The sequence below is a fragment of the Lygodium microphyllum genome, chromosome 1, assembly GCF_053477565.2.
Source record: "Lygodium microphyllum isolate KBCC chromosome 1, Lygodium_microphyllum_v1.1.10, whole genome shotgun sequence".
Lineage (NCBI taxonomy): Eukaryota > Viridiplantae > Streptophyta > Polypodiopsida > Schizaeales > Lygodiaceae > Lygodium > Lygodium microphyllum.
Genome location: NC_141135.1, coordinates 167,596,576 through 167,624,061, shown reverse-complemented (window position 1 = coordinate 167,624,061; position 27,486 = coordinate 167,596,576). Strand labels below are relative to the sequence as shown.

At 40.9% G+C, this 27,486-nt stretch overlaps 1 protein-coding gene across 1 annotated transcript; it reads left to right on the top strand.

Annotated features, from left to right (window-relative positions):
* The first annotated feature begins 122 nt into the window (after positions 1-122).
* LOC148041950 (N-acetyltransferase) lies at positions 123-26,540 on the top strand. The gene is made up of 14 exons (XM_087684371.1): positions 123-300; positions 21,849-21,944; positions 22,477-22,545; positions 22,636-22,715; positions 23,160-23,257; positions 23,363-23,414; positions 23,596-23,688; positions 23,851-23,961; positions 24,054-24,570; positions 24,692-25,113; positions 25,320-25,429; positions 25,538-25,596; positions 25,674-25,861; positions 25,962-26,540. Exons 1-14 carry the CDS (start codon positions 150-152, stop codon positions 26,148-26,150), a joined length of 2,235 nt encoding a protein of 744 aa, XP_087540497.1. The 5' UTR covers positions 123-149; the 3' UTR covers positions 26,151-26,540.
* Positions 26,541-27,486: the final 946 nt, after the last annotated feature.

Below are 27,486 nucleotides of genomic sequence, written 5' to 3'. Positions count from 1 at the left end.
TCCTGTACGTAAGTTAGGGTAACGATTTATGGAACGAGTTTGCAAAATGCAAAATGAGAAGGCGCCAAAATGGGATTTAATGATTTCAAAAAATGAGGATCTGGCTTCTTTTGAAGGCAGACGTAGCTTCTCTCTTACACGCTCCCCACATGCGCGGACGCTCACAGACAGACACAGACACAGACACAGACACAGACACAGAGAGAGAGAGAGAGAGCTCTACCGCGCAGACATCCATGCCGCGCAAACCGACTCGCAAATCCTCTGCTTGCATCCCGGTCACTGCCTCGCTATTCATCGGTGAGTCCCACTTTGCTTCGCTCTCAAATTCCGGAGGCTTTTTCATTCGATTTGCTGATTCTCTTCGTATCTCCATTGACTTGTTCCTATCTTCTTCCCGAAAAATATCAGTGCCTTTGTTACCCCTTTACACCATATGCATTCTAGGGGAGTAATATTAGATGTGCTCAATCGATGTGACTATAATCTTCCGTCGAACCGCCTGCTTTTATTTAGCTGCATGCGCTGGTTGTCCGGTGCACGTATGCTTTATCTGCATACGAGTCAGTAATACAGTCGTTTGTAATATTTAGTCTTTTGTAACGATCGTTGATGCCCTTTGTACCAAAATTACTATACACATAGGAAGGCCAACTGGATTATAGTTATTTCACAGCCACTCTAGTAGGAGTTCCAAGACATTAGTTAAGACGCTTACATGGGGTCATATCCCTTTGCTGCACTGTATTGATTGCCTGATATAACACCATTACACTTTGCTAGAGAGGATGAAACCAGAGGGCCAAAAGCCCTGAAAATGGAAGTGTTTTCCCGCATAGTGCAGACAAGATTCCAGTGCTTTATTACGTACATTTGGACATGTTGATCTCTGTGCCTGCTCAATCACCAGTTTGGAGGGATGATTCCACTCATGTGAAGTTGCTATGGGGTGGAAGATGCCCAAATCTGGCTTGAGAATATTGACCTCAGGAATTTGGCTTTCAGACAGCCTGAAGACATCTTTAGTGAAGAGTAAGAGCATGTGATGAATGATCTCATCATGGTGCTCCCACAAAGTTTGAAGAGCAAGAGCTTGATTGAAACACTCCACAAACACATATTTGTGAAGAAGAGTCTTTACTTCTGCATCTGCATCTGCCTCGTCCTTCTTTACCATCATTCTAAGGCTTGATCTTTCTGCAAATGGGTGTAAGATGCAAACCGTATTTTTGCAAGTCTTACAGAAGCAAACATGCCATGAGACTAGCCTTCAATCAAACTTCAACTGAGAGAGAAACTTGGGGGAGGAGGATGATAGCAAAAACACAACAGATCACACCCTAAAAAAGGGTAACTTGGTAGGCATTGGACCCTCACTCAAACTAGAATGTAATGTAAGTTTACTTTAATTCTTGCAATTAAAAAATTGTATACAAAATTTCATATCTTAATGGACCCATGACTTGATATCAAAACGATCCATTAGTTCAGCTTGTTCATTGAAATCCCTTCATCCATGAGAAGTATCTAAGAGGCCATAGTTGAGAAACAACTCAAATTAAACAAGGCGAGTCCCATATCAATTATGGTTAGGGATCTACAACCCACATGCAACCCTTAAGGGTTAATATGCTTAGTCCCACCCACACAATATTCTAGGTACATGATGTGCTTAGCTCTTATGCCATCATTGCAACGTTGGCTATGTCTAATTCGATGGTCAGCTTGTTTGTTATGTAGTAGATAGTTTTACTATTGTTGAGAGAGAGTATTTCATCGTAGGAAGAGAACCCTTAGTAATCATATATGCGCTTTGAAAATTTAGGCACAATTTGTTTGGATTTTGTGTTTGTAATTTTAGATCATCAAATCTTGAAATACTTGCTAATTGGTCAAATGATGAAGACATTGATGACGTTAGTAGGTTGTCTCTTGTTAGCCAAAAGCAAAAGTAGTAGATTTTTTAAATCATGATGACAAGGTAGGTGATAGATTGGAATTATAGACAATGGGTTGGTGTAGCATGTGACAACTCCTCTAGGCTTCATTTAAAGATATGCTTGAGCATAGATAGAGAATCACAAAGGGTATAACAAATATAATGTGTGGAACTCAAGGTGTAGAGAAACTAGATGAATGAATGAATGTATAATGTTCAATATGATATAAAGAGGCCTCAAGACTTAATGTGTTGGAGATTAGGGATGAGGTGAGTTAGAGAGTGAAATCTCAAACCTTGTGATGATCTTTGAGAGTGTGTTCTACTCATAATGGATCTCAAAATGTTGTAGCGATTTCCTAAGCAAGATGATGATGTTGATATCAATAGAGAAAGTGAAGCAATGTAATGTTCCGTTTTCTTCACATAGAGAATCTTAAAAAAAAAAAAAAAAATCATTTTCTCTCCGTGTTATCACCGAATAAGTGACGGGGGCAGAAAGAATGTGACGACGACTACGAGAAAGGAGATGAAAATGTGACGACGACTATCAGAAAGGAGATGATGCGGGTGATGACGGAAGGAAAAAGACCATAGCATTAAGAAAGGAAAGGAGACGATGATGCGACGAGGAAAGAGGGAGTGGATGATAATATAGAAAAGGAAGGAGCTGACGATGATAGTGATGATGAAGGGGGGAAGGGGCACATGTGTGTTATCTCTCTTTTACCCACTACTTCTTTGTTCAAAAGACGGTAGGCTAAATTGGTTGCTTAAATAAGAGGTAAGAGAAGGGATCTCATGTATATTTCCTCCTTAGAAAATGTTTACACGCATTTTTTTTTCTTTGCTCGTGATTTTTTTTTCCGTAAGATTATTGTCCATTTTTGAGCTTAATTTTTCTCCATCTTTAAAAAAAAAAAAGCTCTTGCTAGTCGAGTAAAAGGCGTCGAAGTTTTGTGTGAATCATGTTTAATAGAGAAGAAGATTGAGGATGGTCCCCAAGCAAAAAAAAATTATCACGTATGGATAGCAATCTCTCAACGAGCAATGAAGCTTTAGGTGAGGGCATCACTATTAATTTAACTATGGTAACGATCGTAAGTAATAACTTCGGTAACGATCGTAAGTAATAAATATCCAAATTGATAGATATTTGCTTGATTTTCGCATGGGATACGTTAGGTTTTGAACTTTACTACACGTGAGAGTAGTTCATTGAAAAAAACAAACTTCATCTCGATTATTCGAAGGATTGAGTTTTTATATGTATATATTAAGAACGCTCGATTATTTGTATTTATTTTTGTCTATTTTTAGCTTTTATATCTTTTTCTTTGAGTCTAAAAAAAAGGGACCATAGAATTTTGCATTATAGATTTAATATGTAAACTAAATAAAGAAAAGTTAATTGTATCTAGTTGTTATGTGACAAACACATGCATAGTATAATCAGCATATAAGATTTTAAAATATTAAGTGTCGATAAGACTTTAATTAGTCTTTACTTAAGACAATATTGTTTAAGGTTTATAAGGTTATCTTGAGGGTTATGCATATAGATAATATATGTACGGAAAAGATTAAACAAAATATATATTAATGGTATATAAAAGGATTTTGCTTTAAAAGTCTTGCATCTATCTTATGAAGGTATTGCATTAAATAACGATTAAAGAGTTTATCTTGTGTTGCCAAATTATGAGTTGACTATAACTTGCATAATAATTCAAGGATTATTTTACATTGGAAGATAGTCTTATATCGTTACATATTTTGTCTTGCATTCTTTGTATCGGGAAAAAGGAAGGTAAAGTTAAGTTAAATTTTTGTAAAGTTTTACTCTTTGATTCCTAGGGGGAAAGCGAATATAGGGGAAAAGCGAATATAAATGGATGATTATCTTGGAATTGGAAATAGACTGAAATTTGATTGTGATTTTCAAGAGTTTATAATGTATCAAATTTGAACTTTGCATGGACTCTTGATTGGTTTGTGGGTTGTCTTGACACTTTGAATATTCAATGAACGAGAGAGAGAGAGAGAGAGAGAGAGAGAGAGAGAGAGAGAGAGAGAGAGAGAGAGAGAGAGAGAGAGAGAGAGAGAGAGAGAGAGAGAGAGAGCACATTAGGCAATGGAGATGGGTGAACATGTGGTAGGAGTGTGATATAAGCAAAAAGAAAAAACGTGGAAAAATGTAAATTTTTGGTCAATAGGCGTGAAACAGCCATTCCAAACAAGAAATGGTAGGGGGAACGGCAAGGAACGTTCGTTGGCTGTTTCACCTCCTCCAAGGGTCTAGAACGCATTAAACCATTTCTACAAGCCGGAACGGCTATTTCTTGCTTCTATGCCTTGCATAGATGTTACTTCTTATCATAATGATAGCCTTGGGTCTTTGATTACTTCTTATTATCCCTCTCTAAAGTTGCAAATGTCTCACCATGGCTACCATACTAGGATGGAAGTCTTCTTTGTAGGGTTGCATTTTGCACATAGATGGAATTGTCTTGTTTGATTTGTCTAATTTGGTCGGATTTGTTTGATTGTCTAGATTTTATTCGATTCGGTTTGTTTTTGACTAAATGACCATTGGGCATAGATTTTAGAGAGAACTTTTTGATTACTTTTTAATAATTTTAAAACTTTTTATTGGGACCATTTTTTGGGCTATTAATTTTTTTTTTTTGGACCCTTATGTGAATGCATGGAGCCCTTTCTTGGTTGGGACTATTTATAATCAGCCCTCTTCCACTTCAATCTCCACCCTCAACTTTCAAGCCTTCTCCACTTAAGCCTCAAGCCTCCATCTTTGTTAGAGATTAGTTATCCCTTGGACTAGCATTTCTCAAGCTACTATTGGTGCAGTTAGTTCTCTCAGAGATACTCTTGAAGGGCATTATGCATTTTTTTCTATTGGTTTGTGGGTATTTCTAGCAATTACAGTGTATGGGTATCTTTTTGGGTAGGTGACTATGCCACATGGTAGGTAGATTGATTAGCATAGATTATTTTATGCAAGAACATTGCAAAGAGAGAACTCAGGGATATGCTTGGAAAATGGAATCCATATATTAAACACGAGACAATTATCTAAGGAGTTACTAGCAGTGTGTATTGGCATTGGCTTTCTCTTTCCAATAGGACATACATTGAAAATCTATAAGTGGATAGTGATGTTTTAGGAGAAGGGATTTTGAATATATAGACAAAAAGAATGCCAACAAATAATCAGGTTAGCCAGCATCATGATGCAATTTGCTAGCCATAAACACTATACATCATTAAAATAGTGATCATAAAAAAAAAAAATAATATCCTATAGTACCTAGCCCACAAAACCTTGGACAAGCTTGCTAATGAGCTAACTAATTTGCTAATAATATTTGCCATAATGATGATGTGCTTCTTTAGTGAGGTAAAAGAGAGATTCGTGTATACAATGCAAAGAGTTTTCACCTTGGGTGGATGCTTGCTTTTGTGAGTTTTTCCCATTTCAAAGCTCTTTAATTCACATAAACACAATGTCGATGCATGGGTTATGCAAGGGATAATGCAAGGTGTCATGCTCAAATAGAATGCTATACAAAGTGTAGTGATAAGCAAATGGCACCATAGACCATGAAGTAGGTGTAGATGGTGTCATAGAAGATGGAGTAGGCATAGATCTAGAAGGGTTTGATGGTGGTAGAAAAGGTGGTTATACAATGCCTTGCTCATCAAAGACAACGAGTCTCTTATTCTTTTTTTTTTTTTTTTTTTTTTTTGGGTACAAGGGTCGTACAAACAGTAGGCCTTGGCTTTGGAGAAATAGCCTACAAAAATTAAAAGCATTGCTTTTAGTTCGAGCTTATCCATCTTGACATTTGTATGTGTACGCATGACACCTAAAGACTTGAAGGTGGGGGGGTTGGTTTTGGTTGGTTGACTTGTTGCATTTTATGATAATTTTTTGTGCTATTTATTGCAATTTCACTTGATTTATATGTAGATTGAGAGAGAAACTCTAATTGGATATTTCTCACATCCCCTTGTACATATTGTCTTTTATATTTGGTGTACATTCATTGTAGTCTTTGGTATTCTTTTGTGTCTTTCTCTCTCTCTTTTCTCTTGGTATGCACTTCTTTTTTCTAGCCCAATCATATGCTTTTGCATTGTTGTACTTTGACATGGTGGTAGATGTTGGAGCTCAGTTGGGAATGTGCAGTAGTTTGAGTGAGAGTGATGGCTACACACAGAGAGAGAGAGAGAGAGAGAGAGAGAGAGAGAGAGAGAGAGAGAGAGAGAGAGAGAGAGAGAGAGAGAGAGAGAGAGAGAGAGAGAGAGAGAGAGAGAGAGTTAGTTATATTAAGTTGGCCTATGAGACCAAAAGGTTACATACAAAATGTTTGAATAGTTTTCCAAGTCCTAGTAAAGCTACTATTTGGTGTTATGGTGAACTAGGTGAGTAGGTACAAAATGGTATACAGACTCAATACAATCTAGTTGCACTTCAAGTGCAGTGTGGAATTGCTCATGGAGTGTGGTCATCTTAAGATGTTCCGCATGGGCTTGTCTAACATGGAGAGATTGAAGAGGCAAGGTATGGCTCCTTAGTGGCGCTGTAGTATCCGTTGTATCTGTAGGTGATGTCTCTTGTGAGGGCGTGGGCTTGTTAGGTGTGGGTTGTGAGCTTTGCCTCTCTCTGTAGCTCTTTCCAAGGTGATTCCTCGGGGTGGGGCCATTGGTCGGTTGGTTGCAATCCTTGTTGTAGAGGGGGTGGCCGAGGGTTTGTAGTAGAACTCTTGGAGGGTGTGTTGTTGCATGTTTTCGACTGTTTGGTCTCGGACCTATAGAAGGTGGTCCCTATGTCAGCGTTGTAAAGAAAATACCCTAATATAGAAGCATAAATAGAAACCATACGATAAAGCACAGATTGATAAAAGAACACAATTAGGGTTAGTGTTAGGGTAACTCAGAGACAATGAATACAGATATTAAATGAAATGATATGACTACTAATAATATGATGCTCGTACAGCAAATACACTATGCAGTGAATGAATACTGTACCTTGAACTCTTGTATCTCAAGAATCAAGGTAGAGGTAATGAGTTGGAGAGTGTGTTATACTCTGAATGGATCCCGAATCGCAGCAAGGCAGCCTTCAGATGTCGAACATCAGTAAATGCAACAGTGAAAAGCTGGATCTGTGAGGAGAGAGAAAACTGCAGATGACAGTTGACAGGTGACCAGTAGTTAGTCGCTTGGCAGAAACAACAATAATCAACGTGTGGAGGGTTGGAAGCAGGCGCCAGACTGCAAGGAATAGTGATGGATAGCAAGGGTTGAGATATCCTCCGTGATTGGGGTGTGGGTAGCAAGCTGATAACACTTGAAACTTGCGAAAACGAGATTGAGGAAAGAGTGAAGGGTTGATTGCTAATTTATAGAAAATTAGGGTTCTAGATTCTCTCCCACTTAACTCTCTTGATCCGCTTTCCATTTTAGGGTTTTGGCTAAAATAAGCCTAAAATAATCATATTTTAAGGTTGTTTAAGTGGCTAAGTGCATTTCTTAGCAGAACATCCCCTCTCAGGTCCAAAATAGAACTAGAAAAGTAGGCCAGTCTAAATTTTTATTTACCCAAGGCGTCCCATTCCAAAGCCGCCAGGGCATCAGACAAAGGGTGCACGTCGGTTGCCCAATGGCCTACTAAGACTACAGAGGCGATGATTATCTTACCAAGGGAGCCCAAGTCATCACCCTAGAGAGGCCAAGGCATCGGACCAAGGGTGCTTGGCGGCTGCCCAAGGGCCTACCAAGTTCTACAAAGGCGGATGGGATTAATAGTTTTTTTTTTTTTTGAATGTTTTGAAAATACATAAGTAATATAGGGTCTGCGGCCGATTAAGTGACAGATAGGAAAAGATAAAGAGAGTTTTAAACCCAAGTCAAGCACAAAACTAGCAGACCAATCTCTCGCATTGACTAGGATAAGTGCTTCAGGATGAGAACAAGTGTGTGTATGTGCGAATCATGTGGTGAATATGTGGAAAGGCAAAAAAAGGATGGTGGGCTTAGCAAGACAAGCAAAAGCAAGGGTAGGAAAATTGCCTTTTAAAAGAATTGCCATGTGTTATGCTATGAATATGGTGGATCCTAGAGTTGACCACTTCAAAAGATCGAAAAGGGATAAATACGCACAGATGCATGTTTACATGAGCAAAATGTCAATGCATGGGGTAATGTAAAGGGAGATGCAAGATGCCATGCTCATGCAATATACTATGCAACGGTGCCACTGGGATAGTACCCTCGTAGGGGAATTATTCACTTGTTTAAGTGTCTCCCTGTCAAGCTGAAGAAGTAGGGGAGGGTGTATCCAAGCCGATCTTGTTTAGAAGGTACTGAGAAACCGGTTGGTTGACTGCTTTGGTCAATATATTTGCAAAATTATTTGATGAAGGCACAAACTCTAGGCGAATAATGTCTAGCTCAACCTGCTCTTTGGAAAAGTGGAAGTGGACTTTCACATGTCGTGTTCGTGGTGTGATGATCGTATTGTCCGCAAGGGCAATGGCACTCTGGTTGTCGCAGTAGACAATTATGGGAGTCACATGGAAAATGAAGCGCCACTAGTAAACCTCTCAGATAGATGGTCTTAGTGGTGCCATTGAAGAGAGTCCAGTACTCAGTCTCGATCGTGGAAGTCGTCATCGTCTCTTGCTTACAACTGAACCAAGAAATGGAAGCCTTGTCCAAGATAAAGAGGTAGCCGTCAGGGGAACGTCGGGTGTCAAGATCTCTTGCCCAATCAAAATCAGTGCATCCTTGTAAACATAAACCAGAACCATATGTTAGGCCATAAGAAAAAGTACACTGTAAATAACGCAACACACGAAGGCGTGCAATTCAATGTGACATCCTAGGTGTTGTGAAATACTGATTGAGTATGCTAACTGAGTAAGATACATCTGGCCTAGTGTGAATTAACCAAAGAAGTTTTCCTATAATAGAAGAATAGCTTTTGCTTCAGAGGAATGTCCCACAGAAATAAGGAGATCAGCTCAGGGACTAAGCTTACCTATCTTGTCATTAGGCGTGTGTATGTATGCACGATACCCGAAGACTCTAAAATGGGAAATAACAGGTTGAGAGCCAAAAAATGCCTCATACGAGGTCTTTTGAGGAAGAGCTGCAGTCGGCATCGGTTGAGGATGCATACCAAAGTGTTAACAGCCTCGACCAAAAGGTGCTCAGGAAGCTTTATTGTGAATAGCATAGAGCGTGGCATTTCCATGACTGTGCAGTTCTTACGCTCTATGACTTCATTCTGAGAGGGGGAGTTGGTAGAGGTGAGCTAGTGAGAAATGCCATGCGTTTGTAGAAACTTGAAAAACTCGTGGAAGATGAACTCACCACTGCTATCACTCCTCATGCACCTAACACGACGACCAGTTTGGTTATGAACCAGCAGCATCCAAGCAGAAAAATATGTGAAAGCATTTGACTTATGCTTGAGAAAGTACATCCACATGTATCGAGAATGATCACTCACTATAAAAAAGAAGTACATTGCGCCGTACAAGGCGGGAGTGGATGTCGGCCTACAAAGATCAACGTGAATCAATCTATGAGGCTCCTTAGCTTTATGCATAGTCTGCTGAGGAAATGGGGTACGGTGCTGCTTTTTGAGTTGACAAGCTTTACAGACATCTTGAGCTAGCTTTAGGCGTGGAAGGCTCTCAACCAGCTCACGATGTGACAACTCATAAAGTGAGTCATAACCAAGATGTCCAAAGCGAAAATGCCAAAGGCGCTCATTGTGCGTAGGCTTTCGAGATGTAGGTAAGGCTTGGAAGCTATGGAACACGGAGCCCTTGACAGTTGGCTCGATGAGAAATAGAGTAGCGTTGAAGGGCTGATTGATAGTGACTAGACTTGAAGAGTAGATTTTGACTTGATACCAAGGTTGCATTTTTAGCACTCTAGAGCGCATGTGAGAGCAAGGTTCCATGGAGCAAGCGGAGATGTGTGGGAATGGAGATGAATTTGCTGTTTTTGTGTAGGAATTGCTTTCTAAGTAGAAGAAAAGGTTATAATTTCAGCCTTTTGGAGTAGATCTCAAATCTCTAATCACATCCAATGGTTAAGACAAGTTTGAGACGAGTAAAGGAAGCCTTGGCAAGTACTCCTTTTTGGAGTTGAGGGGGCTATCCATTTTCTTGTGTAGGTTATTTGAGTGACCATGTCTTTTAATGCCAATATGGAGATTCATACTATTATGGATTGCAAGGTCTTGGTGCTATCGGCTCTTTTACAAGATCAGAAGCTAGAAGGGGACAACTATAATCTATCGCATTTGGCAGGCGATGATTTAGTCATTTTGGAGCTTTATAACTTGGTAAAGTTTGTGATTGAGGCTATTGATCGTTTGGCAATTAAGGATTCTTTCGTTCTTTCTCAAGAGGAGAAATCATGGTTTGCGACGATACAAGTCCATTGGGATAAGTTGAATGCTTGCATTCGCTTGTTACTCTTTTAAGCATTCACTTGTTAGACTTTCTTTGTTGCACACCATTTATAATTACTCATATTTAGCATTTGATCAGTGCTTGTGAGATATTGTTGGAGTTAGACGAGTATCTACAATAGGATGATTGTGATGAAGAGAATATCTTTGGAGATACAAATGTGGACTTTGAACTTAAACTATTTCACTTTATGGTTGAGAATGTGAATAAGCTTTGGTAATTGCAAATGTAGGTTTAAAATGTTAGAAATACCATTACTTTGAAGGATATGCCAACTAGTTTGTTGTAGTTGCCTCCTCAATTTAATGCATTTTATTTTGCCTTGATTACTTTAGGGAAAATAGAGACCTTTAAGTGGGAGGGGTTGGTTCTTATGGTCTTGGACCAAGAGGAGCAATTAAAGGATCTTAGTTCTTGGCCCCAGCTTTAATAGGATCACACTCCTTGCTTTGAGAATGGCCACTTGTGGAACTTATAGTGTCTTCGCTTGAAACTTTCTGTGGGCATATTTTACTTGCTCTCTATGCATGTGCCTTATCTCCACCATCTATTTAGGTGGCCTAGCTTCCTTTCCTTGCTCTTGTGGCTATACTTGTGGATGCAAAGGGGGGATTGGTTCCTGCACTCGTTCTTCCTATCATCGGATTGGTTCAAAGTCAAGCCCTTCTTCCTACATCGGCTCTAATTGCTCCTGTTGAGGTGGTTGCATTTGCTATTTTGGGACTAGGTGCAGGGCGAGTCTCGAGCTCGTCAGGAGCTTCCATTTCATTTCATGCGCACTTGGGGGAGCCAAGACCTGTTTTTCATGATGCAGGTAGGTAGCCCCAAATGGTGATACACCTCTCCTCCATGGCTTCTTGCCCCCATCCCCCCTAGACCTCGTCTTGAGAGGCTTGTACACTTGATATATTTGTGACTTTGCATCAGCTCCAACTAGTCTGTTGAGCATGAGCACTTCCTTGTATTTGGGTTTTTTTTTTTTGAAGTAATATAATTATCCATACTTAATTTGCAAAAAAAAAAAGGGTTACTTCATGAATTCTAGTCTTAGTTATAGCATTTTTTCCTTAGATTGTCCAACCTTCGCGATTGTTGCGATCTCTCCATCAGCCTTCCTAGCACATGGCAATTGTCCTCTAGCTATTGCCTTGTTGCTTGGTGACTTCCCTTTGTTGTGTTGTCCTCTTGCCATCGCCAGCTCCTCTAGTTAGTATTCTTTCTTGCATTTGCTGCCTCTAGTACTTGGCATTAGGTTTTTCTCTCCTTGCAACAAGTGCTTGAATCTTAGGGACATTGGGACATTGTTGTTGGTCTAGTGCCTATATTGGACACTTTTGTCAATGGAGAGCCCACAATACCACAATCAATGTTTTGAGTTAATGCACGGGTTACTTCATGAATTCTAGTCTTAGTTATAGTGTTTTTTCCTCAGGTTGTCCAACCTTCGCGATTGTTGCCATCTCTTCATTAGTCTTCCTAGCACATGGTAGTTGTTGGGTGACTTTTCTTTGTTGTGTTTGTTGTCCTTTTGCCATCACCAACTCCTTCGGCTTCTATTCTTGCTTGCATTTGTTGCCTTTAGTACTTGGCATTAGGTTTTTTTCTTTTGCAACTCCCTTCACAATTGCATTTTGCAATGTGGGCTCTTGCTTGCATCATCTTCTATCATCTTTGTTGTTGCCTAGTGCTCCTCAGTCTTTGATGATCAACTTTTTACTTCTCCATACTCAAACATCTTTGATTGGTGGTTATTGCACTCATGATTTGTCTTTGGTGGATGCTACACTCTGACACTCCTTGCTTTGCCCTTGAGCATTTTGTACACTCTTACATTCATTTACTACATTGATTCATTTACTTGGGAGTTCTCTTCTTTCTTTATTTGTGTTTGTGTTTTTGCATTTTGCATTACATCATTGTTCGAGTCTATGTTTGAGCAGTGGTTGCGCATTTTGTGTTCCCTCAATGCAAACCCTAGCATATCTTCATGTTAGGGGGAGAATGAGAGGCATGGTAAGATCTACCACATCACAGAATAGACGAGCTATCCCAACCATTCGTGGATGTTGGTGACGAAGGAAAAGGAAGAAGTACGTAGGTGTGGTGGTAAGGTGGTGAAAAAACTTTCATTGGAAACAACTCAGGATCCACTCAGGGGTGCTCTACATAATGAGATGTATAGAGTAATGCTACATGATGAGAATGTGCATGCATTAGGGGCCACTTGGACAGTGTCCCTTGTGGGAAAATTGTTTTCTTGTCTAAGTGTCCTTTTATAAAATGATGATGATCAGGCAATGCAAAGGGGATGTATCACAAGGAAGGGGGGTTGATGTTGAGAACAATTGTTGAAACCTATAGAGTACCATGAAAGGGCAGGAACCCTCTCTTAACCATGGATGTCAATGTCGGAGGAAGAGGAACCTGATATTGGTTTTTGTGTGGTGTTGAGAACTATGATGAATTTGATGACGATGGTAGAGTTGACATCCTTAGCTAAAATAGCCAAAGGAGAATTGACCATCTTGATATGCAAGACGTCTTATACTTGATTTGGAAAGAGGGCTCCAATGCTAATCAAGTGGCGTAAGTAAGCTTGAATCTCAACCACGGGAGATGGCTCCATTCTAGTTGAAGAAACACCAAGATAGTAGTCTATCATGTAAATAGATGGAGGAAGACTTGACCCTGAGTTGAAAGAGTAGGAAAAGTTTTGCCACCAAGGCAGTTGGGACGTGCTTGTATTTGATTGTGGGAGATGGCTTCAATGCTAGCCAAGAATGCAAACGCACAACCATCAAAGTAGTAGTCCACTTGTCATGAAAAGTAAGCAAACTATTAGTGTAGGAAGTGATGGTTAAATAATAAAAAACACCTCAATTGAAATGTAAGAAAGACGACAGTCAAGAGAAGAAGGATTTCCAAAGCTTGATCTCAGGAGAGAAGATAGTATCTTCGTGTACATGTTGATGGTGACAATATTCACCAAGGCAAAATCAAAAGACAAGTCTTTAGCCCATGTACAATTGATAATATACTTGCAATGTTAGTCCTAATTGGAATACAAACTCAATATGAAGAGATCAAGAAAGAGACCTATATGTCATATGTTTCATATTGAGATGCTTTAGATGTGCCCACATGGCCTTATTGAAGGAGTAGTTGGAAAAAGCATTAGAGGATTCAAAGATGGAGTCATTTGAGTCACCATGAATCAAATATGTGTCGTACATGTATCTCGCAAAACCAAGCTCCTCATAATAGCCACATGATACACTTTGAAGGAGCATCTTTGATACCATGTGAAGGTATGCTAGGGTTTACACAAAGAAAACACAGAATGTACGAACATGATTGAAACACAAATACTCAAATAGTAACACAATAAATGCAAATCCTAAACGAAAAATGCAAAACACAAAACTGAAAATGCAATACCATAAACACAAGCAAAGAAGAGAGAGAACTTTGAAGTGAATGGATGAATGCTATAAATGAAGGAAGGAATGTACAAGATGCTTAAGGGTTGAGCTGTCCAACCATCAATGGCCCTCATGGGAATGGGTCGAGGGAGGTGTTGATGTGTGTTGTCCATTGGAGATGGATCTTGAGTGCAGAATCCACTAGTTGGAGCAAAGGTTAATGAAGAAAAGTGCTAAAAACACAATAATGACCTGTTGTAGATGTAAGCGCAAATCAAGATGCTGAAAATGGAAGGCAGCAGATTGGAAACCAGAACGTAGTAGTCTCTAGGGTTGGAACTAGTAAACGCAGCGATGTAACCACCTAAAGATGATGGTAGCTGATCACTGGCATCAGTGGGAGGTGGGATGATAGTTGTAGACCATGTAGTAGTAGTCGTTGGGGGTTGAACTTCTGGTGGAAGAGGGCTGATGGCCAAAACTTGCAAGACAAGGATTGGCTAAATGGTGGGCAGCTTGTCTACTTATAGATGTAGAAGGATCCTCCCAAATCAAGGTTTCACTTGTGGGACACAAACTCTCTAGAGTTTTGCTTCAATTAATGGAAGTAACATGTTTGGGGCTGTTTCAAAAAGCTAATTAGTTTGTAATGCATTTTTAGCTCAACTCAAGAGACAAGTGTTTATTGGATGCAACTTTATCTAAGGTAAATGCTTTATGATCCCATCTCATGAGATGTTTACACAAGTTGAGATGTGCTATTTGTTGAGTTTGTAGTTGTCGAGGGGATTGAGAAGATTTCTATTCTTGAAGATTTGGGTGATAGTTGGGTGTTGGAGCTAGTGCCCATGGGGCTTACGCCCCTTGGGGCTCCAAATTTTCCACTGATGGATACTCTATAGACTTTAGTAGAGGCAAAGAGATGTGGGAAGTATCAATCTCTTTTCGGTTAGACATGTGACACACTACGATGAGGGGATTGAGGGAGTCCTTGAGGAGCGACAGTTGCAAGATGGCCCATGGCAATCTAGGAGGAACCAAGTATACTTTATTGAGCTTTGTTTGTATTAACTATAGTTTGTTGACCCTTGCTACGCATGATAGGGAGCTAATATCGGTAAAGGAGGCATTATAGTTTGATCATAAGCGAAATTCAATGAACCAAGAGTTGGAGGCCATTTAGCAGAATGGCAATTGGTACCTTGTGCCATGGCCCCTTCATTGGAAGGTTATTGGAGTCAAGTGGGTCTTTAGGACCAAGTACCTAAGTGTCGTCACACTTGACAAGCACAAGCGGTGGTTGGTTGCCAAAGGATATGCATAATGGCTAGATGTTGACTATCTTGATACTTTTGCTTCTATAGTTGGCATGGTGACCATTCAAATTGTACTTGCACTAGGCAACCGTAGGAGATTGTTGGTTTTTCCTAGTTGGATGTCAAGTTAGCCTTTATGAACGGCGACTTAAAGGAGGAGATCAATGTTAAGCAGTCTCTTTGCTTTTCATCCTTAGATGATGTGGTATATAGATAAAGAAGGTTCTCTATGGCCTCAAACAAGCTTCGTGTGCATGAAATGAGAAAATACACTCATTTATATGAGAGAAATTAGGGTATTAGAGATATACCTTCGATCCAAATTTGTATGTCCATGCATTAGTTGGAGGGCATATAGTGTTTGTGCTATATGTGGACAATCTTAATTTAAAAGGTGACCATGTCTAGATGGCCAAGTAGACTAAGGAAGCACTTCATGTGAAGTTTGCAATGATAGATATGTCAGAAGTGGAGCAGCGGTGGAAGCATAAACATGTGCTGAAATAAATTGCTGAAACACAAGACAAAAAGAGAAAGAAAAGAACACGATACAGATGAGAACTCAGATGTATGCACGGGAAATGGAATCCATATATTTGAACACGAGACAGTCGCATACAACAGTGAGTCACTTGCTGCGTGGGCACTGGCACTGGCTCCTCTCTCCACAGAGTCTGCAGATGGTGAAGATGAAGTGACTGATTGAGGAGGAGCCATTGAGTATAAATAGGCTGAAAAAGTGGGGAGCAATAATGTTGGTCGGACAACATTTAATGCTGGCCGATTGGTGCATAAAATGCCCCAATGGCATAAAATGCCACACCAGAAAAATACCTAAAATACCTGATAAAAATGCCCAGCCCGGATCAAGCTCAGACTCACACATGAGCTGATAAATACTCTGCTAACACCCTCTCTCAGATCATGAGTGATCTGATACAATAGAATAGTACAATGAAAAGGGATCAGAAACTATACAACAGAGAACCACCAAGTAGAACCATGGATACCCAAGCAGTGGGTGATCAAGCCAACACCAAGGTGCCTCGGAGAGAACCTGATGTCGATGTCGATCGTACCAAACACCTGAAAATAGAGAAGATCATAGCATGTCTCTGTGTCCATCACCAATGTCTCGCAGTAGCATACAAGACCATCCAGTCAAAAATGCCTCTGAACATAGGTGACCATGGATTCCCTGCCTTTGGCCAGACCGCCAAAGTGTCCCCTCATGTGAGCTCCAGACGAAAGCCTTCCGCTCTCTGTCAGATAACCAGCTCAGCATGAACTTGGATGTCAATCCTAGCTCCAGGATTTGATTCCGCCAGACGAAAGTCGATGCGTCAGGGACGTCCCTCTCTGGAACTTGTGCACCTGTATAAAAATATAGATGAGGCGCGGCTGCCCCATCTGAACACCTGCTCACACTCCCTCTCTGGCACAAGAGAGTCGTGAGGGATGACCTCATCACCACCACTAGAAAGCAGCCGGGGAAGGGGCCACCAAGCCCTTCCCGCAATCCGAAGAAGAGGATCCCTTCCGTGCCTTGGACTTCACCTTGGTCGGAGGATCGGAGTCGGAGTTTGATGAAGGAGAGGACTCATCGGCAGAGTCAGAATCCCGCTTCGTCTTCTGCTCCTTCTTTCTGGAAGTTGCTAACTTCTTGCAGTCCTTCCGCAGATGTCCCTTCTTGCCATAGTGGTAACACTGGGCCTTCGACTTTTTCTTCCCGTCACCCCTCTCTGAAGCTACATAAGCCTCACCTCCATAATGTGTCGGAAGCTGCCCCTGTAATCTCAAGGATGCCTCATGCTCAAGAAACATCGAGGTCATATGTGTAAAGCTGACAGGAGTCGATGATGTCTGCGCCCGCAAAGCATTGGCCACTCCATCAAACTCCGGGGGGAGCTTGTAGAGGACCGTCTCGACAAGATGCACCTCGGGAAGAGGAGATTGCATGTGCCGAAGCTGGTCCTGTACTTGCGTAACACGAAGAAGAAAAGACTGAATAGTATCTTTCGGCTCAAACTTCATTTGCTGGAGCTGGCCATAAAGTGTGACGGCCCGCATGGTGGAAGGTGCCTCGTACATCTGCTGCAACTTTTGCTATACTTCAGGAGATGTCCTACAAGAGGTAACCGCCGGTAAGACCGCTTTAGAAATACATCGAAGCAACGTCGAATAAGCACGGGCATCGTCCGAGTCCCATGTGAGCACCGCTTCCTTATGGTTGTCCTCATCAAAGTCTTCAAGAAGAGGAAAAGGATAGAGAGGTCGAGCAATAGCTCCACAGACGATGTACCATAGCCGCTTCTGCACAAACCAAGCTTTCATGACAGCACTCCATGTGAGATAATTAGGTCCATGTAACTTATCATCAGTGGAAGTGCACGGAGGAGCCATATGGAGAGGATAAGAAGAGAAGTAGAGAAGAGATGGAATTTAGAGAGGAAACACAGCCAAAACACAAGCACAGACTGCAGAAAATGAGAGTTCACATGCAATATAACCCAAAATCTGATCAATAGAAGACAAAATCTGCTGTAGAAAGTCAAAAAATCAGTCAAAAACTGCCAAAAACAGAGAAAACGGCCTGAAGTAACAGTCATCCAGCCAGGAGAGATGCTGAATCAGCAAAACGCAGGCTGTAAATTGGAGAAAAACAGGTAGAAAACTGTCGCAGCAGCTGCAGATGAAAAATGCAGGCAGCAGAGGGTGCGGAGGCAGCAGGCGATGGCAAAACTGCAAAAAAACGCAGGTTGAAAACAGCCCCAAAACAGGTCGCCTAGCTGCGACAGCAGTTGTCTGATCAGCAGGGGTACAAAACAGTCCTGAAATCAGCAAGAAAACATAGCAGAAACACAAATCTTGAAAACTGATACCATGTCAGAAGTGGAGCAGTGGTGGAAGCATAAACATGTGCTGAAATAAACTGCTGAAACACAAGACAAAAAGAGAAAAGAAAAGAACACGATACAGATGAGAACTCAGATGTATGCACGGGAAATGGAATCCATATATCTGAACACGAGACAGTCGCATACAACAGTGAGTCATTGGCTGCGTGGGCATTGGCACTGGCTCCTCTCTCCACAGAGTCTGCAGATGGTGAAGATGAAGTGATTGACTGAGGAGGAGCCACTGAGTATAAATAGGCTGAAAAAGTGGGGAGCAATAATGCTGGTCGGACAGCATTTAATGCTGGCCGACTGGTGCATAAAATGCCCCAATGGCATAAAATGCCACACCAGAAAAATACCTAAAATACCTAATAAAAATGCCCAGCCCAGATCAAGCTCAGACTCACACATGAGCTGACAAATACTCTGCTAACAAGATATAGGGTCTCTTCATTTCTTCATGTGAAGTTTGCAATGATATATATGGGGCCTTTTCATTTCTTCTTAGTTCATGACATATGGTAGACTAAGAGGGGGATCTTTCTCTCTCAACAATGCTATGTACTGGAGCTCTCAACTACTTTTGAGATGATGGAGTGTTGGACCATTTCTACTCCTATGGGCTTCGACTCATTGATTCATTAGCAATGGCGGATGCCTTCAAATATTGATAGTTGATTGGGTTTTTGATTTGGCTTTTGAATACTAGGATTGACTTGTTTTTGCTAGTTGGTTTACTCATAGGGTTCATAAATGAGCCCAAGAAGGTTCATTGGCAAGTTGCCTTGGGAATAGTATTGTTCCTAAAGGGGACCCTTGACCTTGGTCTACTCAATTCAACAAGTTCAAATAGTTTGGCTTTGGTGATGTAAGGTTGAAGATATTTAGGTTGAGTTGGAGATGTTGATCACAAGCAATTGACTACAAGCTATTGTTTTCTTTTAGGTACATGTGTGCTTTCTTGGAGGAGTAAGAAGTGGTCTATGGTTGCCCTTTCTTGTACCAAGGCTTAGTGTCAAGTGGCTTGCTATACCACTTGTGAGACCGCTTGGATTTGGAGGTTGTAGGGGAAGCTTGGTTGGTCACGGATAGGGGCTACCATGTTGACCTAAGAAATGCATTCCATGCTGATTAGCCACTTAAACAGTCCCAAAACAGGCTTAATTTAATAAAAACCCTAAAATGATGAGCAATTCGAGAGAGTTTAGTGAAACCCTAATTTGGGAGGGTCCATCCTTATCTATAAATAGATAGGTTGTCCCCGTTCAGTCTCATCTCTTCCCTGTAGGTTTCTCACCCTTGTGCAAATTTCAGTTCATTAGTCTCCCACCACGTGGCAATCTAGCCTTCGTGATTGTTAACATTACCTCGTTCTATTGTTGCGTTTACTGTCACATTTTACTATTGAGTTCTATTGTGGCATTTTACTAGGGTGTTCTATTGTGGTGTTTCTACTACGGCTTTTTATTGTGGCGTTCTACTACTACATTTTTTGCTTCGTCCATATCATCATGCATCATCCTTTGTAGTCGCCTTATTCTTCTCACACTTTGGGGATTAACATTTGGTGTTTCTTTCACTTTGTCACTCTGACTAGTGGTCACAACACTCGGGATTCGTCTCTGATGGAGGTCACTCTTCAACATTGTACTTTATCCTTGGGCATATTGTATACTCTTACATTCATTTACAACATTCATTCACTCCAGAGTTGTGTTCTTTGTATCCCTTCTTCTGTTTGTGTTTGAGTTTTGAGTTTTGCATTTAGGGTTTGAGTTTGCTTTGTGTTTGTGTTTGTCTCGTTGTGCTTCCGTCATGGTTGTACACTTTGTGTTTCCTCAATGCAAACCCTAGCAGTGTCTTCACATCATGGTGCCTCGTTAGGTAACATCCCATCTCTTAACACTATCACCCGTCCTTTTCCACAAGCCATTCGACACTATGGGACTTCGTTACAAGGAATGCCATCCTCTAACATAGTTTCCTCTGCCTTTCCTCATATAGGCACATCTTTTCCACTTGGGACGGTTGTGATGGGTATTCCCCTCACTAGCACCAGCTACACGCACACCATGACCTCTCAGATACAGGGATCTCCATTCTTTGCTTATGGTGCGTCGTGAGACTTTCCATGGGTCACTCCTATGCAAGGATTTTCATCCTTTGCTCCACGTGTCTCTATCTCTCCACCATGGGGTCCTTATGCGGCGACAATGCTAATGCCTAGTCATCCCATGCACACATTTGGATCCACCATGCACACTTCTTATATGCGTGGTGGGCACTCTGGGACCCATTCCCAAGTGTACTCCTTTCCACCACAATATCCATCCTATCCACCTTATCTGAGCACTATCACTCTTGTTGCATTGGCCAAGAATGCCTTCATCCTATCCACCTTGTTGCATTGGCCACCAAGACTTTTACCAGTTGGTCAAACTATATTGCGGCGTTTTACTACCGCATTTTAATGCGACGTTCTATTGTTACATTTTGTTGCTTCGGCCACATCATCAGGCATCATTCTCTGCAGCTGCTTCAATCTCCTCACACTTTGGTGATCAGCGTTTCGTGTTACTCTCACTCCATCACTCCGATTGGTGGTCACATCACTTGGGATCCGTCTTCGGTGGACGTCACTCTCTGACACATTGCTTTGCCTTGGGCACATTGTATACTCTTACATTCATTTACAGCATTCATTCACTTTAGAGTCATGTTCTTTGTATCCTTTCTTTTGTTTGTGTTTGAGTTTCTGTGTTTTAGTTTTGAGTTTTGCTTTCTATGTCTTCGTTTGTCTCGTTATGCTTCTATTGTGGTCGTACACTTTAAACTAAGCCAAAATGCATGATCATTTATCTAGCATTAAGGCCTCTAATTTTACTTGCTCAACACTTCTACCTTACTTGAGGTGTTTACCAAGTTCTTAGGCAAGCAATCAAGCACTATCCAGCATATTAGAACATAATGACAACCGCAAGTCACACCCCTTAGATGTACTCATGTTTTGAGTATCTACTTGCTTCTAAAAGTTCACATCCACCAATTCAGGAGGACATTGCCACATCAAGTGCACCCTGCTTAGACAAACCAGAAACATTGGATGAGCTAAGGTGTTTAGCAGTGTCCACCATGGATGCAGTGCAGGAATCATCATGATCAAAGGACTACATTAATAACAACTCCTGATGACAGATCTAGACTTGCTTTTTAGTTCGAAGTATGGCAAAAGATTGGTTTAAGGTTCCTTCTGATGTGCTTCCCACCTCTTTGCTGTGTCTTCTGGTTCTATTGTCTAGATCTTTTTTACTTACATATTATGAAGTGTGGCAAATAGTATTCAAATCGCTTGTCATGCAAACCCTGCTAAATGGCTTCAAAAGCAACACTGAAACTGCCTGTCAAGTAGTCACATGCATGGTTGCAGTACCTTCATTTGTGTAGTATTGGATTAAATACATCTTCCGTTGTGCAGATTTGATCCTTGGAACTGCATGCTGCAGTTTTATACTATACTCTTTAATTGATATTTCTGTGCTTTGTGCAGATTTCACACTGATAGATTTTGTTTCTGTTAGATCATGTCTTTGCTTTTGTTTTCTCTAATTTTGACTACATTCATATTATGAAAATGAACTGCACAAATTGTCTTATAGAGAAGCAAAAGAATGGACAACAGCGATAATTTTTATGTACTTGGATGACTATAGCATTACTGCACATACTTTGACCTTATCATAGTGCATTTTCAGGTGATTGCAAGGTTGAAGTTCCCAACAGCATCTCTTTCAAACAAAGCAAGGACTTGATCTTATTAAGCTCTGAACATGGCAATATCACCATATCCAGTAAGTGTCAGTTATTACACGCTATTAAGGATACAATCATGTCAAGAGGTGTGTTTCTTCTCGGTCAAACCACAAAACCTTGCGCATATTACTTTCTCAAAAATGTTTCCTTAACACCTACAAACTATATTCAATGTAGCTTGGGTCTTACGTGTCAAAACATGGTTGTTCTTGTAAAGGAGTCATGCTAAAATTCTACTGGAGTTGTATTTAGTTAAATGATCTAGACAGTTTTCTTTCCTTTGTTAGTCCAGTCTGCAGTCATCTAATGTGCACAATACCTATCTAGAGATGCTCCGTTACCTTATTTCATGTGTATGTGGTTCTTGAGAAGTCAAAGGGCTTACTGATAGACTGCATTTCGTCTTTACATGTGAAATTTGCCCATTAAGGTGATCCCTGCTATTTGTTGGTTACTGTAGCATATGCTTCCCATGGAGTTTTGCCGTGAGCTTTGTGAAGTTTGCAATTGTTTTCCCTCTATTGTCTACTTCATAAAAAAATTGCGAACTAATTTGTATTGTCTGAACAGGCTGTCCATCAAAAAGGTATCACACAAGGAGTGACAGTAACACTGACGTTTTTGGGCAGGGTAGTCAAGGTGCCCCATTTTCCTCTAAAATTTCCCACCATTTTTTTCCAAGTCTGACTAGCTGGAGGCACTGATTCATAAACTTGAGCTTTGTATCAGGTCCAAAACTACTGAATGGGTTTTCTGTTGAGTTGCTAAATCCAAAATCCCTGGATGCACATGGCCATGAAATTTTGAAGGTGGGTCATTTCTCCATTCCTGCTGGTTAGAATGTGCTGTCACTGTGCTTAAAGAGTAATCGTACCTTTCAGACCATTTTGGGAATTGATTCCATTTTACTTGCATTTGTTGAGAGGAATGTGTGCTCATAGTCTGCTTCCCCACAAGGTGCTATGGTTTCTCCTCCCGCTATTTCTTTGAGTATGCTAGGCAGTTTGCTTTTTCTATATAAGTCTAAGAATTTCAGGGCCATTCAGCTTTACTATCCACTAGAGCAGCTGCATGCATCAGGAATAAGTACTCCATTCTGCAGGTCCCTTTTACTTTTGTATGCAGTGTAGTATTGAGGGTTTGTCCCAATGGATACATGTAAGAATGAAGGTCTGACATGCCTCGTTTGGTAACGTATTGTCCTTGCCATCTTGTTGCTTGCTGAACATATCTGCATCACTTCTTCAATGCAGGACGTGTTGAAATTGTACAGCACGGAGCTCCCTGAGATGAGTTTTGCTGCAAATACTGGAAAAGAGTCGCCCTTTCTTGAGAGATGTGTCACTAGTGGGTGTGTGAATACTTACAGAAGCTTAAGATCTCTTATATGTGGTTATATTGCTACCTTTTCTCTTTATATGTAGCTAGCTACTAACGTGTCTGCCATTTTGCTCAGGAAATATTGCACTCTTCTTCTGAATAGAATGAATGGGCTGGACACTGACAATGTTAGTATCCTCCTATCGACTATACTATCGTTTTGTTAAGCCTCTGTTGGTGAAAGGCTTACTTGTATGTTGGTGCTCCTTTTTGAATGAGCTGTTAGGACTAGTCAATTGTAATGGGATGCAGTCAATAAGAAGTTACAGAGAATTATGTCTAAACCTTAAAGATTTCTGGTGGTTCTAGGTAATAGGGGCAATAAGTTATCAGATCTTACCTCCTGATACTCAATATGCTGAAATACCTCTAGCTGCTGTAAGCAAGAACTATCAGCGCAAGGTCAGAATCCCAGTCTTTCAAGGAAGCAAAGCAAAATTTTTTTCCCTTGTATTATGCAGTAACTTCTAATAGGCAGAGAAGACATTGAAGAAGGGCATAGGCCTTTTCAATTGTGCTTCCAAGGGTGAAAATCTTCCCACTTTATTTGCTTTTTGTATCCAGGGAGTAGGTTCATTTCTGTTCAATGAGCTGCAGAGACGGCTCCATGATGTTGGAGTCCTTACACTCTTTTGTTGGGGTGATCAAGAGTCTGAAAATTTTTGGCTCAAACAGGTGGTGCATCTAAATTGAGGCTCCTAGAGAGACCATAACTCTTCAAATGCGAACATGCCCAACTATCTATTGACATGTTGTTATTGTCTCAGGGTTTTCTTAAAGTAGCAGAAGTAGATGGACATGGAAGGCCGCGCAAGCTTCCCATAAAACCTGATGTGAGAAGAGCAATGAGCATTCCTGGTAATGCTACTCTTCTGGTTTCCCACTTGCATGGGCCATCTGTTTCTGCACCAACCAGTTGCATTGGATTTGACACTACACCTATACAAGGAAAGCTAAGTACTAAAGGTCTTCAAGAAGGTGCTGTACAACCCTTTGACTTTACAGCTTCCAAAGTCTTGAAGCCTTCTCCAGCAGCTGCAATTAATACACCTACAGCTGTGGAAGTGAAGCCCAGCCTTCAAGCAACTCCAGTTTTTGCTCTTCAAAACAAAGTCAATTCAAAGTCTTTGGGTATGAAAGGCATGTTGCCTCTGAATATTGATGGAGTTTTATCCAGTGTGGCTACTCAAAATAAGGAAGTAACTGAAGATGTGAACAAGGTCCCTACAGAGCATACAGTATCGTTGAGTTTAGCTCCAGGATCTCCAGAGAAGTTTCAAACGGGTATACCCAGTTTTTACCTGTTGCAGTATTGGTTTGTGTTGTCTCATCTATCATTTGATTTTGTTTCTTTATGAGATGCCTCTTTTAATATGTTGCTGAGTGATTTTTGTTTTGTGTGAAGAGTCACAGCCCGGTTTTGCAGGAGTTAGTTCACCTGTAAGGAGGATTGATGCCAATTCTGTAACTCTTACCCCCCCAGGGCAAGAGAAAGAGAATATTTGTATTATGTTGGGACAAGGAGGTCGAAAAAGGGGAAGACCTCTTGCACAGCAAGCTCAAAAGCCCAACAAATGCAAGAAAGTGCTCAACAGCTCCAATGACACAGCAGGGTGTGCTGTGCCTCAAAAAGTACTAGTAGACTTGACAGGGTCACTGAATGCTCTACTTGCTGCACCTCATACAAAGCCTTCTACCATGGTAAAAGCCCCTCAAACTGTGGGTGAAGCACAGCAGGATCTTCCAACAGATGGTGCGCTGAAAGGAAAATATATGATATATTTAATGAATGTTGCTGACAACAATAGGCGATTGCAATTGACAAAGGTAATACAGCTGAAACTCCATATTCAAATCGACTGGATATTATGAATGTTGGGATGTCAAATTCATGTCTTTGCTACACATAGGTGCTTACTAACTTTTCGTCTTTGCTATTGTGAACTGTTAATAAACACAGGTTCATCATCTCTTGTGCCAGTTTTACATTTTGATACATATTTGGTGCTTATTTTCTTGGGTGTTTCGATCAGTTTGTGGAGAGACTTGGGGGAGCTATGACCAATGATGGCAATCTATGCACGCATGTGGTCACGGGTGAAGCACGAAGAACATACAATTTTTGCATTGCACTCAGTGCAGGGTATATTTCATTTATACTGGAACAAATTAGTTTGGATGATCTTGAAGCAAATGTGTGTGTTGTTTTGCTTTTATTATACCTGATTTTGTGAGCCTTCCATGTGAGCAGAGCTTGGGTTGTCTCTCCAGCTTGGTTAAAGGCAAGTGTAAAGGAGAATAAATTTATAGGTAAGTAGGGCCTTTATCTATGTTTGATGAGCTAAGAAAGTCTAGCAGGTAAAGACACATGTTTTTGTTCTGTTTAGAGGAAGGCCCTTTTGTACTGGAGGATGAAGCTTTCCAGCAGAAATACAAAACAAAAGTACATGAAGTTGTGCAGAGGGCTAAGCAAAAGCCTCATGGCTTGTTAGAGGGGAAGTTTATTTACCTGACACGGCATGTGCAGCCACCCATCGAAACCATTACAGCGATTATACTGTCTGCAGGAGGAAAGGTATGAACGCTCTTGGTCACAGTTGTGTCTCCCGAGAGATTGTAGGTGATTGATGCAACCCAATAACATCTCTAACCTGACTTTGAAAATGAATCCACAGGTGCTTCCAAGCCTAGGTGAAGCCAACGATCTATCTTCCACCTTAGTTATTGCTTGTGAGGAAGACATGTCAGATGCCCTCATGGCAGCAAAAGCTGGGCTCCCAACTTACTCAAGTGAGTGGCTCATGAACTGCATCATGAAGCAAGAATTGGATTTAACAACCACACAGTTCACCGAGTCACTCTAAAAAGGACCCATTTGTGCTGAAACTAGTGGGAGGTTATTGCTCATATCTACTTACCTCATTCTACTTGTTTCTTGCCTATCAAGGGATGTTGGGTTGTACATAGTTCAGGTGCTCGAGGAAGCGTAGCTTGCTCAACTGTATGGCTGGTTCCTGTTTTCAATCAAGCCCCATTATGTTTGTTTGGATGCGGTATAATGTTGCTTAAAAGAGCATCATAGTTGTGAGTCCATATTTTCGAGTGCAGACGAGTCTATCTCAAAGTCGGTCCAAGATTATCCACTGCTTTGTAGAGTGTGTTTAACTATGACCAGGTGTATTCTACTCTAACCTATGTAAGGAAATCTGTTCAGGAAATAAAACTCCATGAATGTGGAAAGGATTTACGATCTGGCAAACTACTGTTTGCTGAAAAATTTGAAGTAGAAGCTTAACTTTCCTGTCACATAGGATAACTCTCTCCATTCAGCTCTCTGATCTTTTACCGCTGCATTTGGATCGGACCTCGGATTCCTACACTGTACAGTACAGCCATTCAAACTTGCAGAATGTGATGCAGGCCATGGAACATGTTTTACCGTTTGGGGACATCCTGCAATCGTCTTCGCGATGCTTTGATATCTCTATTTTCTTGGCTGCTAGTAACGAATGCTTTTATCATCATGCTCGTTGCTCGCCTTTCATGCATCGCCACCTTTGCTGCTTTGTTGCGTGCATGCCACCGCCTGTACGTCCTCTGCCCCAGAATGGGTGACTATGCTAGGCAAGGCTCTCCGTCCTGCGCGCCCCGGCCCTCACCATCCTAACCCTTGCCATAAGCATGGATTTGACTTGCTCTTTTTGGTAACTTTCTCCAACCCTTGATTCTTACCTTGCGCTCGTCGTCTTTAGTGCCCCCCGAGCATGCTCGTAGTTAACTCCTCCTTCCATCAAAATCCAAAAAAGAAAGCCTACCTTTGGGTATCATGTAGGGAATGCAAACTCGGCTCCAAAAGAGGAATGATAGAACTACAAAATTTACTTCAGTGTATTTGCTTGTCTCAATCCTTAGCTTATGTGAAGAGGTGTGAAACTTACCAATATCACATCTAATCCCATGTGATAATTGAGTATCCATATATTGTGAATGAACAATAGTAGAAAGCCATGATCTTATAAAAATTACATGGTGTAACATATAGAATTTGAGCAAGGAATAGAGAGTGCATAGAAAATAAGGGAACAATTTTTTTTGAATTAGATGACTTTGTTCACATATGTACTTCCATCGTGAAGCTTAGATGGTGATCTAGAAAGTTGATAGGTGAGGAGCTTAGGGCTAGTTTAAAGAATTGTGATT

What these genes read in the sequence shown, in the direction of transcription:
- LOC148041950 (XM_087684371.1), top strand. Translation starts at nt 150, where the DNA reads ATGCGCGGACGCTCACAGACAGACACAGACACAGACACAGACACAGAC. An exon ending in TTTTGGGCAGGGTAGTCAAG is followed by an intron (nt 22,546 to 22,635) that starts GTGCCCCATTTT and finishes GCTTTGTATCAG; the next exon opens with GTCCAAAACTACTGAATGGG. An exon ending in GGCGATTGCAATTGACAAAG is followed by an intron (nt 25,114 to 25,319) that starts GTAATACAGCTG and finishes TGTTTCGATCAG; the next exon opens with TTTGTGGAGAGACTTGGGGG.